The sequence below is a fragment of the Xiphophorus maculatus genome, chromosome 10, assembly GCF_002775205.1.
Source record: "Xiphophorus maculatus strain JP 163 A chromosome 10, X_maculatus-5.0-male, whole genome shotgun sequence".
Taxonomy (NCBI): domain Eukaryota; kingdom Metazoa; phylum Chordata; class Actinopteri; order Cyprinodontiformes; family Poeciliidae; genus Xiphophorus; species Xiphophorus maculatus.
In genome coordinates this window covers 22,861,865-22,877,051 of record NC_036452.1, presented here as the reverse complement: position 1 = coordinate 22,877,051, position 15,187 = coordinate 22,861,865, and the positions used below count along the sequence as shown (strand labels likewise).

General features: G+C 42.2%; 1 protein-coding gene across 4 annotated transcripts in view; it reads right to left on the bottom strand.

Annotated features, from left to right (window-relative positions):
• Window positions 1-2,527: 2,527 nt before the first annotated feature.
• The window catches only part of rara (retinoic acid receptor alpha), a 189,385-nt gene continuing 176,725 nt past the window's right edge, over window positions 2,528-15,187 (bottom strand). For all 4 annotated transcript variants that reach the window (XM_023340798.1, XM_023340797.1, XM_023340799.1 and 1 more), the window contains 5 exons: window positions 6,940-7,100; window positions 6,658-6,834; window positions 6,340-6,544; window positions 5,699-5,857; window positions 2,528-4,812 (listed from right to left, as the gene is read on the bottom strand). In XM_023340798.1, the coding sequence (XP_023196566.1) occupies window positions 4,616-4,812; window positions 5,699-5,857; window positions 6,340-6,544; window positions 6,658-6,834; window positions 6,940-7,100 (899 nt within the window). In that variant the 3' untranslated portion in view covers window positions 2,528-4,615. The remainder of the gene's footprint in view (window positions 4,813-5,698; window positions 5,858-6,339; window positions 6,545-6,657; window positions 6,835-6,939; window positions 7,101-15,187) is intronic.

Here is a 15,187-nt window from a genome sequence, read left to right as displayed (position 1 = left end):
GTTGGTTGTCAGTGACTGTTGGACAACTGTAAAACCAGAAGTCTTATGTGATCCATAACATAACATTTCTCTATTAAAAATACTTTTTATATTGGTTTTGTGAAATGCTGAAATTTCTCCGAATCCCGTGTAACAGCTACCCACTCGCTGTGGGAACGCAGAGTCAATTCCAGGAACTTCTCATGGCGTTTTGCTTAATTGTGTACCAACATTAAGAATATATTTGAGAATGTATTGAAAATGGCGATTCAAAGTCTGGAAAAGTCAGATGCCAGAATGTGTTTACCTTTATGTAAAACTACAATCACAACCAAATGATAATGTAGACTGGAATTTAAAACAGATAATTCTATTCAAGCCTATTTTCAGTACCTAACTATCAGCTAATTTCCGGACATATTTACAAAAACGAACAAGAATAAACTCTTAAAAACATATCACTGTGTATTAATAACCTTTAGAATTTCAGTTTTGGAATTGAATGCAATCAATATTTACATAATTACACACTTTGCAATGGCTACAGAAGAACAGATTATTATGAAATTTACCAAAAGAATGGCAGACGGAGACATTTCATTATTAAATGTTGATTTTATTTACTTTTTTAATCCTTTTTTTTTTTTCCCCAAAGTTCCTTGATAAACTTGACAAAACTGCAACGTATTCCATACTTCTCAAGCTGACGGTGTGTCTGTTCTCTGTGAAAGGGGGCGGGGCTTTGTGCGCTGTTCTGGACACAGTCCTGAAAGGATGAAAGCAGCTATATATATATATATATATATATATATATATATATATATATATATATATATATATATTCATACAAATGAAAGGTACAAATCACACTGGCTTCCTATGTTGCAACATCGAGAGGTTCAGAGTCCGAGTCTCTCTGCACCAGTCCTGGCGGGCCAGGCTTTAACAAAAATGGGTGATTGGAGGAAATATTCGTGTGTGTGTGGGGTGCGTGGAGGACGGGTGGAGGGGTGGGAAGTGTTCGGGGGCAGCGGGGTAGGGCTCAGTAGCAGAAGTGTGTACACATGTGCATTTGTGATTGGAGGCTTTAGAGATCGCATCACAGAACAAATACACGCAACAGGCCAAGCACACATAAATGATTCCTTCCTGAGACATTGGTGCGGTACAGTAACGATGGTCCGGACGGCGCGTTGTTCACGGTGGAGGCGTTTTAGTGTGAAGTGGCGACAGGCTGCTCCGGATCTGACACACATTTCTGTTGTGAAAGCTGATTGGTTCTGGGGAGAACTTCTGTCTGGAACCTTTCTCTGACAGACGCCAACTACAGTCCAGTCCCGCCCCGTTCAACGCAAACCCGTTCATTCAGAGTACCGAGAACATGGCAGGTGTTTAACACAGAGCGCATACACACTCCCTCACATTAATACAAGTATTTAAACACTTGTGTGTTTAACACAGAGTGTAATAACACACCCTCCCTCACATGAGAACTCTCTCTGAAGCTGACCTGCTGGGTCTGGGCCGAGCTTCCTTCGCCCCACGAGCCGTCTTACTCGCCATTTTTGTTCGGTTTTTTTCGGCTACAATGTAAACAAAAAAAACAAAAAAAAAACGAAAGCTGTGCTCTGACAGGAGTGTTTAATTTATTAACTATAGGCATGGGCCGGCTACCCGGATCAATGTAGGCCAAAACACCGGCGGGGTGTGGTTCTGTTGGACCTGTCGAGACAGAACCGGTTACTGGAGTTCAGCTGCGGACAGTTTCACCGGAAGCTTCTGAGGAGAACGAGTTTAACCGGGTGGAACACCAGACAGGAGCGTATTAACAGAAAATAATAGTGACGTAGTATTTATTTATGTGCGTGACGGTTAAAATGTCCCAAAAGTAAAAAAAACACAAAGTCTTACCAAGTTTTTTTTGTTTTGTTTTTTTGTCTAGTTTACGGCGCAAATATCTTAAATAAGACAAAACTAAATTACAATTAACTTTCCAGCAAGATATAGGAGCTTATTTTGAGTAAATAATTCATTAATGTTGATGAAAAAGTGGTAAATTAATTCATTTCCAACAGGACATTTTTCCCACGTTATAAGTGAAATAACCTCCCAGTGGAACCAGTACGGTTTCATCAATATTAATGAATTATTTACTTAAAACAAGATCCCACTTCTTGCTTGAAAGTTACTTTAAAGTTAGTTTTGTCTGATTTCAAGTGTTCCAAGACATTTGCACAAGAAACTAGACCAAATATACTTTGTAAGACTTTATGTGTTTTTTTGCATACTGTTTCTATTTGATGACCTTATAACGAGATACAATAGAAAAGGTTGGACTTCATCTTCCTCCAATCATCTGGCTGAAAAAAAACAAACAAACAGCCGTTACACTTTTTTTTCTGGGTAAAAGAAATGAGGTGAAATTTGGAAATACTTCCAGTCACAAAAACCAGCAACAGTCATGATGGGGAAATGAAAGGAGTGCAACATCGTGTTGAAACTGGAGTTAAACCTAAAATGATTCACATCCCCGGCAGTTTGTGTTGCCTTTTTTTTTTTTTTGGTTTGTTTAAATTACCGATATGTTTCTGCTGACTGGAAGCAATATTCACATTCTGATATCTGACAGAGAATCTGTGGAGGGAGTTAAACATTAGGGTGATGGCAAGGAGGTCTTAAATAGGAAGTTTGATAGATTTTTCTATTGATTACTGAGGTTACAGCTAATTTTCAACATGCCTTTTTTTTTTTTTACCAGAATTTAAACACAGAAAAATTATGCTGATTTTACATATTTACAATCTTTAGAGAAATGCTTCACTTCCTGTCTGAAAACTGCTTGAATAACATGAATAAAAATAATTTGGAATCTAAATCTGTCAGGGATATGAATATTTTTGAGTCCCACTTATAAGCCAGCTAGCTACTAGAGCAGGCACTGATAATTAGCTTATAATTCATTTTTAATTCTGCTTAGTTATTTTTGGCTACTTGAATGTTAAGACTGAATCAAAATGAAATTAACCAATAAATAAATGTTATTAATTCTTAAAAATGGAATTAAAAATGCACTTTTATTCCTGACAAAGCAGACGGAGATGATCGTATTCATCTTAATGTGCCCAGAAAAAACACTTTCCTTGGCCTGTCGACATAAACGTTTTTGTGCAAACACTTTGATATGGCGGCATTCCTCAGATCAGACGGTGGTGACATCACACCGGCCCATGCCTAGTTGTCATTCTGTACACCATGAAGACACACAGCTGTAGAATGGAAGGGGCAGATGTTTAAATAGTGTGTGAAGAGTGACGGGTGAAGTGAAGGGCTCGTCCAACACGCTCCAGTAGGACACAAAGCATGAAAACAACTTCCTTCGGTAAAATGTGCTCAAAAATGTATTTTCTTGAATCACAAAAACTAGAACAAAACACAAAAAGAGGAATTAAAAAAAAAAAAAAAAATCATGTGAGGCCTAAAACTCTTCATAGTTTTAAAGAAATGAATACAGCTTATATACACAAACTCAAAGCCACTGAAAATACACCGTAATAATGACTCTTCATTAATTTGATTTCTTGAAAGGACCTGTGACAATATCATACAACCAAGTTCATACAATCAGTTTTTTTTTTCATTCGCTAGGGAAGAAAACAGAACAGAAAAAAAAAAAAAAAAGATTAGATTAAAGGGAAAACACATCCAACCTGGAATAGTAGCTGATATTCATCGTTTTCTTGTGCACGTTTCTGTGTTTGTGTACGACTCCAGAGAAATGTCAACGTCTTTTTTGTTTTTTTTCGTTTATCTTCTTGTTATTAAGAATAATATACAAACGTGAAACGGAAACGTCTCTCATTATTCTTTGATAGGTATGAAAAAGATTCAAACAGTGAAGGAGTACAACAAGTTCTAATCTCAGCGCGGTAAACTCGTCCTGGTGTCAGCCTGCCGTTCGCTCCCGGACACGCCAAGCACCATAGTTCCTTAACTCTTCTATATATATTTATATATCTTTTGTACAAAATCTGGTTGTTGTTTCTTTTTGTTTGTTTGAAAATCAAACACAAAAGGAAAAAAAAAAAACAGAGGAAAGACCCAGAGTCTTTTGAGGAGTGGGGTCTTCAACGTTCAAAGTTGTAGTCTGTAGAGAAACAACAACAAAGTGTCTGGTGTTTGTCAAGTCAGTCTCCGTCCATGTCCATGTCCATGTCTTCGTCCCATTGTGCTGCTCTCACTCATTCAGAACAGGTCGCTGCATCCGGACTTGTTAACGTCTGTGACTCTGAGGAAGGTGGAGGAAAAGGAGGAGGAGTCGGTGTTTACGGGGTTCATCTCTCATCCCGTCCCGTCCCGGTCCGCTCCGGTCCGGTCCGGTCCATCCCAGTCTCAATCCCCCATACCTCCCCCCTCCTGTCCGGACAGTGTTCCACAGTGACAGCAAGCAGATCAGGAGATGTGGACTTGTGTCGGGTGGTGGGAGGATGGGGGTGTGGTGGAGAGAAGGAGGCGTCTCCGCCAGTCTCCTGTGATCAGCAGTAAGGATCGAAGCCCACCTTCCTTTGCCCCTCCCCCCCTCCTTTCTGTTTGGAGACGACATGAAGAGAAGAAAACGGTGAAAACGAGAGGGCCGTCTCTATGGTGACTGTGTGGCTGGACTGCTTTGGGCCGAGCTGGGGGACAGGCTGGGGCTGCAGCTGCCTGGGGGGGCGCCGCTGGGCCTGCTGCCCGCCGCGCCGCTCTCCAGGCCCTCAGAGTTCTCCAGCATCTCCTGGATGAGAGGCGGCATGGATCCAGGGATCTCCATCTTCAGTGTGATGACACGCTCCGCTCCTGCAGACAGGATGGACGCACAAAGCAACATCAACTTTTGTCCATTCATTCAGTCTTTTTTTGTCTTACGATCAGTACCAAAAATCTCAATTCCAGACATCTGCTGTAGCAGGGCGTTTACAGGCTGAGGCCTGTAAACGGTTGAACCTCTTAAGACTCTTTAAGGCTAATGTGAACGGAATTTAAGACCTGCATTTCCACAGAAATGTACAAACCTCATTCAGCCAACTGGTGATCAATTTCCATGATAGCTGCAAAAAAAGCTAGATAGCTATGTTAGCAGCTAGTTACCATTAGCCTCAAGCAACTTTTAAGGTATTTTTAAAGACCACATTTTAATTTGCTGATCTATGGAATTTCTGCTCAATTTTGTCTTTAGCAATAAGCCTTCAGTCTGATTGTATCATGTGACCTGCTTCAGAATCAAGAAAGCAGCTGAAACTCTAGGCATTCAATTCTATCATGTACAAAGCAAAGCGTTGTTGATGAAGCAAGACAAATATATTTTCTGTAAGTTTTGGTAGCGACTGAGTCATATCAAACACTAGGCTAATGCTAACATTAGCGTAGCACTTCCAGCATTGCTTTACATAAAAAAAGCAAGATGTAAGCTGAATGAATTACAGTGTCTTTAAGCATCAACCTATGTATATGCTGAATAACATGACAAAACTAGCATTGTTTGAAATGACATTGTGTATCTGCCACTAGTTTGAATGAATTATCTGACACTCTATGATGAGCAAATTGTTCTCAACTGATTGGAATGTGTATCAAAGAAATCCTAATAGTGACGGCCCTAATTTGCAAGTAAAACCAAAGCAGCTGAAAGCTAAATATGACAGATGTGAAGATGAGATGTTTGTACATGTGAGGAACATCAGACCTTTAGCACTGATGCTCCTCAGATCAGTAATCTTCATCAGCATCTTGGGGAACATGTGAGGTTTGTGGGGCCTCCTCTTCCGTACGTAAATCTTCAGGGCCTCCAGCAGGGGCTCCTGCAGGATGTCCACTTTGTCTGCTTCTTCTAAATCTTGCCGATCTACAACAGAAGAAAAAAAGAGACATAAAACTCAAAGAGACGAGATAATAATCCTTGACTGTTGCCGTGTCTCTTTGCTAAGTAGAGAAAAAAACAACATCCATTAAAACTTGAACATTTTTTTCAGCAGCTAGAATAAATGTGATTTTGGATTTATTTATTTTACTTCAAAGCCATAGTTGTCTCATACTTGTTGCATTAGACATTTATGGATTTATAGTGAGGTGTCAAACTGCATTTTAATTCTAACCAATGTCATTTTTATGCCACAATTGTCCACAACTTTACAAATGATTTTTCTATTGATTTTGCATTTTTTACACAGAAATTGATCTCAGATTCTTGCCAGCTGTACTACTTAAATACTCCACTAGAGACAGGCAGAGAATTTCATACATCAGGGTTTTGAAGAAAGTTGCTGACAAGCTGGAGGGCTAAAAGAAACACGTGTCAAATCTAATGTTAGCTCTGACAGGTTTTACCTCCACACAGCAGGCAGATGGCGCTAAGAAGCCCCGTTTCTGCGTCGTCCATCTCCAGAGGCAGGAGCTGGTTGGCGAAGGCAAACACCAGGTCAGTGAGGGGACCGAAGCCGGCGTTGTGCATCTGGGTTCGGTTTAGCGTGAGGCCGTCTGAGAAGGTCATGGTGTCTTGCTCTGGTGTGTAACGTGTACAGATGCGCAGTATCTGGAAAACAGAAAAAAGGAAAAAAAAAACGTTTTGAGGAGATTGTCATTTAAATAACTAAAATCTGATGTGAAATTCTGAACCGAGACAGAAAGATGAGTAGATATTTGTACCAGAATATCCAGACAGGCGGCTTTGAGCAGAGTGATCTGGTCGGCGATGGTGAGCGTCGTGAAGCCCGGCAGCTGCTTGGCAAACTCCACCGTCTTTATGATGCACTTGGTGGACAGTTCGCTGAACTTGTCCCACAGGTCTATGTCCAAAGACACGCGCCTTTCTGAGCTGTTAGACTGTGAAGATCATTAGCAGGTCAGACAATGGCTTACACAACATTAAGAAACAAAAGCTGAAATAACACAAGCGAGACACAGACGGCTATACTTCCACTCACTGACCGTAGTGTATTTGCCCAGCTGGCAGAGCGAAGGGAAAGTATCCTGGTGCGCCTTGCGAACCCTGTCGATCATCTGCTCCGTGTCGGGACTCAGCACGTAGCTCTCCGTGCATTCCTGCTTCTTCTCATCCTTCTTCTTCTTGTTCCGGTCGTTCCTCACCGCTGCCCAGAGCAAAGGAAACACAAGGGTCACATGACAACGAGTCGCATATGGGAGGACACGTTTACAGCTGCAAGCACGAACTTTTCCCCAAGCAGCATTAGATTCTGGACGGAGACCTGCTGTCAGACAACGCTACAAACCAAGGAGGCAACGACTATTAGAATGTTTTTAACACATAGCGGTCAGTCACTGCAGTGGACAGGTATCTAAAAGCCATTTCCTTGTGTTTCTTATGGATTTTAAGTGGACACTAGTGCATCATACAACATCATCAACTACTGGCTAGTCACTGCAAGTGGAAGAGCATTTTTGTTAAATCCAATATGGGAGTCAGAAATATCCAGTCCCCCCTCCTACTGTAGACGACTCATACAGGTAAACAAATATATAGTAACCCCAAAATAACAATACTGCTGATGTATTTTCAAAATAACAACTTTGTATTTGGAGAAAATTACAAATAATCGCCTAGAGAAAAAAAATCTTAGAATTTGTTTTCAAAACAAAATTTTTTCCCACATGTTTTATACCTTAAAAAAATAAAATAAAATCCTGACATAAAGAATCATAATTTATGCATGAAAGGGTTTATGATTGCTGCATTCATTTAGCATAAATGGTGCCTCATAGCTTTACCTTAGCTAGCCATGCTAGCTTGAGTACAGCTAGTTGATAAATTTGACTGGTAGCCAATCAGAAAGATGAACAGGTCAAATAACATTTTAATTATTTGTTTTATCTTAGATGTTATACTGATGATAAAAAAAAAAGATTTTATGAAATAAAATCTTCCCTCCAGTTTTCTGAGGTCTCAATAGCGCCTCCTGGTGGCCCCCACTTCGAAAAACACTGCATTAGCAGCCTAATGTTTTCCTCCCATTCTTCCAAACCAAAAAGCTCAATCCTTTTCTCTTTGGGGAAAAGGATTGTTCAATTTCGATCACCTTCCTCCACATGCTGAATGAACTGCATGGCTCTGACCAACTCTGCTGGACCAATTAGGCGACTTCTAAAAACTCTGATATCTGAGTAAATGCCAAACAAACGTTTTGTTTTTAAAATTTTTTTATTTGTTTTTATTCCTGTGTACGCCTTGGCTTTATTTTATAAACAAATTTGAAATCCATACATCTTTTCTCTTTTATTTTACTTCACAATTGTGTGTTACTTTTTGATTGTTTCTCACATGCAGACCCAATAAAATTGAAGTCAAGTTTGTGGTTGTGACAAAATGGAAAGAGTCCAAGGTGTAGGCAGACTTTTGCAAGGCGCTGTATTTATCTATAAAAACACAATTGGAAAAAAAAACAAAACAATAATTTTCCTCCAAAGGGAATTCCTGAATATCAGGCAAATCTTTAAATCCATTCAGACATGATTAAAATCTTCTGACAGGAACTAAAGAAAGCAGAAGTCAAAAGCCTTAGAGACGTGATATTGTGTGCGGCAGGGCGGCAGAAACGGCTCCTTTTGTTATCAGAGGCTGAAAGACAAATGTTGTGAGGCAGCTGCATCCAGGAACGGCTGCGCTAATGGTGTGAGGAGAGGGAATAAGAAGAAGGAGGAAAAAAAGCTCGACATAATCCACTGTTGTTTCCCTCTAGGCGATCTGGCTGAGAGCATGATCACCCCAAATGACAAAAAACACTGGGCGGGTGTTTAGCATTGGAATCCCATTACAAGGCTGATCCATATCTCCCAGCCTATCCACGCCAGCTCTGATTAGGCTGTGTGTAGGGATTTTTGTGTGTGTGTGTGTGTGTGGGGGGGGGGGGGGGGGGGGGGGGGGGGTGTATGTGTAGATTGGGTGAGATGGGGTGCAAGTTGATAAATAGTGGAGGGGGATGGAGCTATCCATAAGGCTGACAAATTGCCACAACTTTCATTAGGGGTCCCAGCTAATGTAATAACATAATATGACAAATATCCTGCCTGTAATGGTTTTAAAAGGCTCGGCTGTAGCGCCCATAACGGGGGCGGGGGGTGGAGGGTGAGGGGGACGCCTCCAGCCTTTTCTTTTCCTCGTCTCTCTCTCTCTCTCTTGGTTTACAACATGTTCTCACTTTCCCAGTCATTCTCTCACTTTGCTTTATTCTCTAGAGATAAACATGGTGGATGTTAAGGATGTCCCGATGAAGGCCGTTTTAAATGGCTGGTAACAGCGCTGCTGACACAACTCAACTCCTGATATGTTATTAGTGTACAATATAATTCATTTTTAGAATTAATGACCTTTTCTTAAAAGCAAGACTTGAGAAGTTTTACTAGTGGTTTGGTAGACTATTCTGTTGACCTACAGATTCTGGGGTTTCCCCCAAACATTTCGTCCTTTGTAATGATGGAGATACTCTACAGCATGAAGAAGCAGACTAACTTTTTACGGAAGATTTTCACACAAGACAAATAGTCACAACACAAAACTAGTGTTTTATCCGGCTAGCATTAGCATAACAGTTCATCAAACTATGTTAAAACATCGTTATCAAAAATTGTTTCCGCAAATGTGAACTGTGGCTTTGTGTCCTTTCCTGGTCAATAGTGCCTTGTGACCTTTTGGATAAACCCCCAGGTATTCATGGGGTTAGTGACCACACTGTTCGCCAGAAGCTACAATCTGCATATACTCGAGGCCTCTCTAAGACACCTCTAGCGGCTCATTTTAATACTTTAAATACCAAATACACCTTAATGTGGATTAACACACACAGTGAAAAGTGTTTTAGCACTGCAACAGAAGCTAACATCTACAGTGTTCCTTATCTACTTAGTCTTGGTATTGTCAAAGGCCTTTTCCTAAATAACTCTGATCAGTATCTGTGACCAAGGGAACCTGATCAGGAGAAACCTTATAAACACTCCTTTACCTTAAACCAACCACCTCTTATCAGCTCTCTTATCTCCATCTCCCCATGGTAAACCTGCATTGTCTCCTCTTCCTGACCCAAGATCAGAATTTCCTTGTCTCGATCCGAACCTTGACCACAGAGGGTCGGCGCGCCAGGCTTGTTGGGAAGTCTCTGTCTCTGATAGTGGGTCGGCCGTGGACTGGGGCCAAAGAGGGGAAAGCACAGCTCTGTGCTGCAGCTCATTCATCAGCCCACAGACAGGCCTCCCTGCCTGGGAGAACATTAAGGCAAGCAGGAAGGCGGGGGCTGGAAGTCTGATCCTGCATTATGTTGCCGCTAAGCACCGCTTGCCACAACGTGAGACGACGACCCTGCTGCGATCATGTTAATGTGTTCCTTCCCAGGGCTTATCGACACTTATAAGGAAGTTGCCCCCCCCCCACACACACATTAAAAACAGCAAAAAATATCCTCCGTTTCCATTTCTGCTTATGACATAATTACGTCTTAGTAAGGGTCCAGGCTGTCAGACAGCGCTCGGCTTTGGAGGAGGTTTGTGTACATGTGTGTTAAGCTGCTCAGCAGATCTGGGCCAGCCCTGCTTGTGGGCCTGATTGGGAATCAGTCTTGTGTTTGCCACCAGGGGGGAGGAAGGGGCGGAGGGCAGCGGCAGAGCCCATGTCCAATTAATTCACAAATAAAAGTGGGGCATCCCCAGTGCCCAGACATTACCCGCACTGACAAATTGGCAGCACAATCATATGCCGCACAACACAGTTTAATGAAGTCATTAAAGAACTATTAGGCGCGACTGGCGATCTGTCATGGCGGATTGCCACATCCAATAACTTGGGGGGTGTTGAGGAGGCCTGGGCTCGGGGATCATGCAAATGAATGAGTCTTGGTTTCCTGCTACACGGACATGTTTGTGTGTGTAAGAGTGTTGTCAGCTTCAATAAATGCATCTTTTCAAAACGTATTAAGACAATATGGATGTTAATAGAGCAACATTCATCCCAAATCGTTTATATTTATGTCTTTATTCCATTTATGTGATTTACAGGAGCTGGAGTGTCATAGAAAACAGTGACGAGACATCAGTCAGTCAGTCATTCTCATGCTGGATTTCAGCACTGGTGTGTATTGTGTGCGTCGGGGTGTGTGTGTGTGTGTGCAGCACAAACAGACAGAGGTAGGCAGACTTGGATAATTCGTGTGAGGAAAATTAAAGCGCTGGCAGCTCGTCCATCACGCAGATTAAATTCAATGGAAAGATAAAAATGTCAATGTTTCTCCCCCTGCTCCTGCAGCTCACAGAGAGATGAACCCCCCCACCCCACACACACCCTCAGCTTCTCATATTCCTCCTCCACTTTCTCTCCCCATCTGGCCTCCTCTGCTGATGTTATCCTCACTTGGTGCTGTTCTCTATCATTTGGGGTTTCATCTTATTTTTACTTTTATTACTTTGTCTGTCGTTGTGTAAAGCCTTCCTGGAGGAAAATGCAGCCGTCTGGGTGATATTGGGAGTTTGACAAACGAGGGGAGGTGATGTAACTGGGGGACAGAGACTGCTCTGAACTTGAACACAGCTGAGGGAGACGTGTCCAATACACAAAGATTTACAGGAGGAAACAGCAGAAATGTGCAGCTGGACTTCTGCTTTTCTTTTCTTTCCCTGATCACTTCTCTTGGATCTATATTTCAAGCAACAAATACTTATTTCATCCAAACTGTACAGATAAACCAGGGATGCACAAATATGTAAATTTGGGTTGATCTTCGAACTACTATATGCATTTTCCTACACTTTCAACAGCGTGAAAACAACACAGATGACATTGCTTCTCTGCTTCAGTTAAACTCCTCATAATCCTATGCTGACATCACGGTCACATGACCAAACAAATACCACATGACCAGCCTTCTGCCCCTCTAACAAAACACATGGCAACAAGAAAATAAAAATCTGTAGATAAGGTTGGCCTAGTTTTATTTATTCGAAGCCAATACTGATATGCTAAAAACTAATGTATGTATATGTATCACTACCAGGTTTCCATAGTAACATCCTTTAATGTGCACACTTATTGAGGGAAGTTAGCTACTTTCAGAATGGGTGAAACATTTTTTAAAATGACAAAGGTCTGCATTGTTGAGATAATACACACAGAGTGATGTTTCAGTGATGCTAATCACAGTACTGGCTAACAGAAGACGCTAATTCAATTCAGTTTATTCCACAGCAAATGTGGTCTTGAGGCACTTTACAAAAAAAAAAGTAATCTCAATTCAGTCACACACATACGTTCCAACTGATGCTAGTTATCAAACGGGACATTACATTTCCATTTAAGGAAGCCCAGCAGACTGCATCGAGTCACTGAGTTGAAGCACCCACTCCTCCAGGATGAGCACATAGCAAATCCATTATGTTGTGAACTTTGTAAAGAACAGTTGAAAATAGAGTTTATCTCAACATGTCATCCTTAATTTAAACTCATAATAATAAAAACCTGCTTTATGTCAGCTGCCCTCTGACAGGCTGGTGTTACACCACCTGATGATACTGACTGCTCAAAGGACTAAGGTTCATACAGATTTACATTATGCTAGAAGGTTTCTAGCGATATTAAAGAGTCTCTTTGATGAAACGGTTGGAAGCACAATGGCAGCGTACTATGGTCAGTGTGTGAACACATAGGGAGACTGAGGTCAGGTGTCTGCTTTATTCATAACCACCTCCTGTCTTTACTGCTCTACATGTTAACAACTTCAGCAAATAAAGTGACAAAGGATTAAAAGATTTTGGACACTTTAATTAGGGTGAAACAACTGAAGTGTAAAGAACTTATGTCTATTTTAATTGTAGTTTTGTTATTTTTTGCTTCGTTTGCCTTTTTTTAAGACTGCAGTTGGTGTTAAGCTATCATTAATGTCTTCCAATAGCACATAATTACCTAGTGATACTTTCAAATTTCCTGTGGACTTTAAACCTTTTTTAACTCAAAAACACGTAGGGCTGCTGGATGAATAGCCTAGCGCCCCCTACCACTGGCCTTAGCAGGTTTTTTGAGGGAAATCGCTGCAATGCTAAGTTTATAGCGGATGAACCCTGTAGGACTTCCCACCTACTTTTTCCACTAAATGCTGAGATAAAAGCAACGTCAGCCTTTCAGCTAATAAACCCCTGGAGACGCGAGGTTCCTCTAGGTGTGAGACTGCATTCTGGGCTGAGATCAAAGATAAATGAGCTGATGTTTCCTGAGCAGTCTAAACATGGGTGGACGTCTCACTCCCTCTTTTCATGGCTGGATGCAAACTATGATGGATCAACCTTCCTTTCAGGTCATAATTAGCTCTCTTCCTTTACCACATGCCGTCACGTTAATATTAACCAGGCAGCAGGATTATAGGCACTTTCTCTGAAGCTGCTGAGCGCCTCCCTGGACCCTTACCCCAACCCCCCTCTTCTGTCTTGTTTGGCATTGCCACCTGGCAGAAGGCCTGGCGCTGTCGCCTGGAGCCGTCTGCCAGCAGACACAAGGTCACCAAGACGCCCTTCGCCGGTCCACTTCCTGTGTGGAGGAGAGCGGTTTTGGTCTTGGTGATGCCTTTGCGTTCACTCGTTCTTGTATTGTCACCTTGCGCATGCATAATTGCGGCCTGAGCGTCGTTACTATGCAGGAGTGGGCGTTGTGATGAGCGCGAGCCGGTGTCAGAATCCCCGGTGGGCCCCAGATGGCCTGCCTCTCCCTCAGCACCGGCCTCCCGGTTTTTTGGCAACTTCCACTGACCAATGTCACTTTCTCTGACCAGAGGATGAGCAATCTGCCCACACTGCACAAAAAGACCACAAACCGCTTGCAGAATAATAAACAACAACAACAACAACAAAACAATCAATTCAGCAAACCAGTGAAAACATTTAAATCCCCAGCCAGGAGTCCATTCAGGCAACCATTTTCTGCAGTACCACTTTTTCGTCACTAGATGGCTCTAAAGCTCCACTAGGCAGCACTGCTTGAATGCAGTGTGCAGCTGTGCGTAGAGAAGGCTGCTGTGATACTTGTAAGCATGATTAATGGCCCCATTCAAAGGTAAGGAGCTCAGAGGATAACTTGTTTTACTGTTAGCCACAGTGCTGCTGCACGGGGAGCGCTTCCTGCAGCCCAACCAGGAGGTAAATAGTTGTGTAAAGACGCGAGGCGCAGAGAGCAGCACGGGCTGGCTGCATGCGTCTGAACAGGTGGAGGAAGCAGGAAGAGACTTTCTGGATTGGACTTTTATTGATTATTGTATTTGCTACAACAAATGGGGTTCGGATGTGCGCCGCTGCACGGGGGCTGTGGGTGAGTCACGTGACCAGGTTGAACTCCGCACCGGCCTCCGAACTCCTAGCAGTCACACCTCCGCCAATTACTGTTTCTGGCTGCTGGTGTGCGGTGTGTGTTCACCGAGCGTCCCCCATGATGGGAGCAGACGCCTGCTCTTTGGCTCTCGGCAGGTGAGAACGAATTCATCACAGGGGCCTGCCAGACCCTGAACACGCAAACACTGTCACTGCCACTCAGTGAACATGGCTGCCCTTTTCCCCACACACAGTCCAGTCCATCATCCTCAACAAAGCATCATTAGTGTCGGGGCTCCTTCATTTTTTAGGTCTTCGAAGTTCACACTAGTCTACAGTTTTATTTCTAACTCATGTTTAAACTGTGTGTGTGTGTGTGGGAGTGTGGGTGTGTGTGTGGGTGGATGGATGGATGGATGTCACTGGGTTACAAAAAAATGACAAAATTGATGACATTTTTGTGACATCATCAGTTCATTTCTATTCATATTTCTCATCCAAAAATGGTTTTAGGAGAAAAAAAATGTTTTCTAACAGTGTATTAATTAAATGTTACAAACTTGGATTTCTGTAAATTGAATAATAAACACTGATAAGGGTAAGTACATGCGAACTGAAAATTGCGTGCAACACCAGTGTAATGAAAAGAATGTATGGATGGAGGGATGAACAGATGGGTGTATGGATCCAGTGAACAAGACTTAAAAACAAAAACTTTTTCCCTGGCCCTTAAGAATCTCCTTATAAACGGCCATATATGTTCAGATGTTTTCCCAGACTGCATATGAAGTCTGTTTTGTTCATCCTGAAATCTAAAGCCATTTATGCACCAGAAGCATTATTCTGGTGTAGCTTATCATCTGCCCGAAGTGAGAGATACTAATCACTA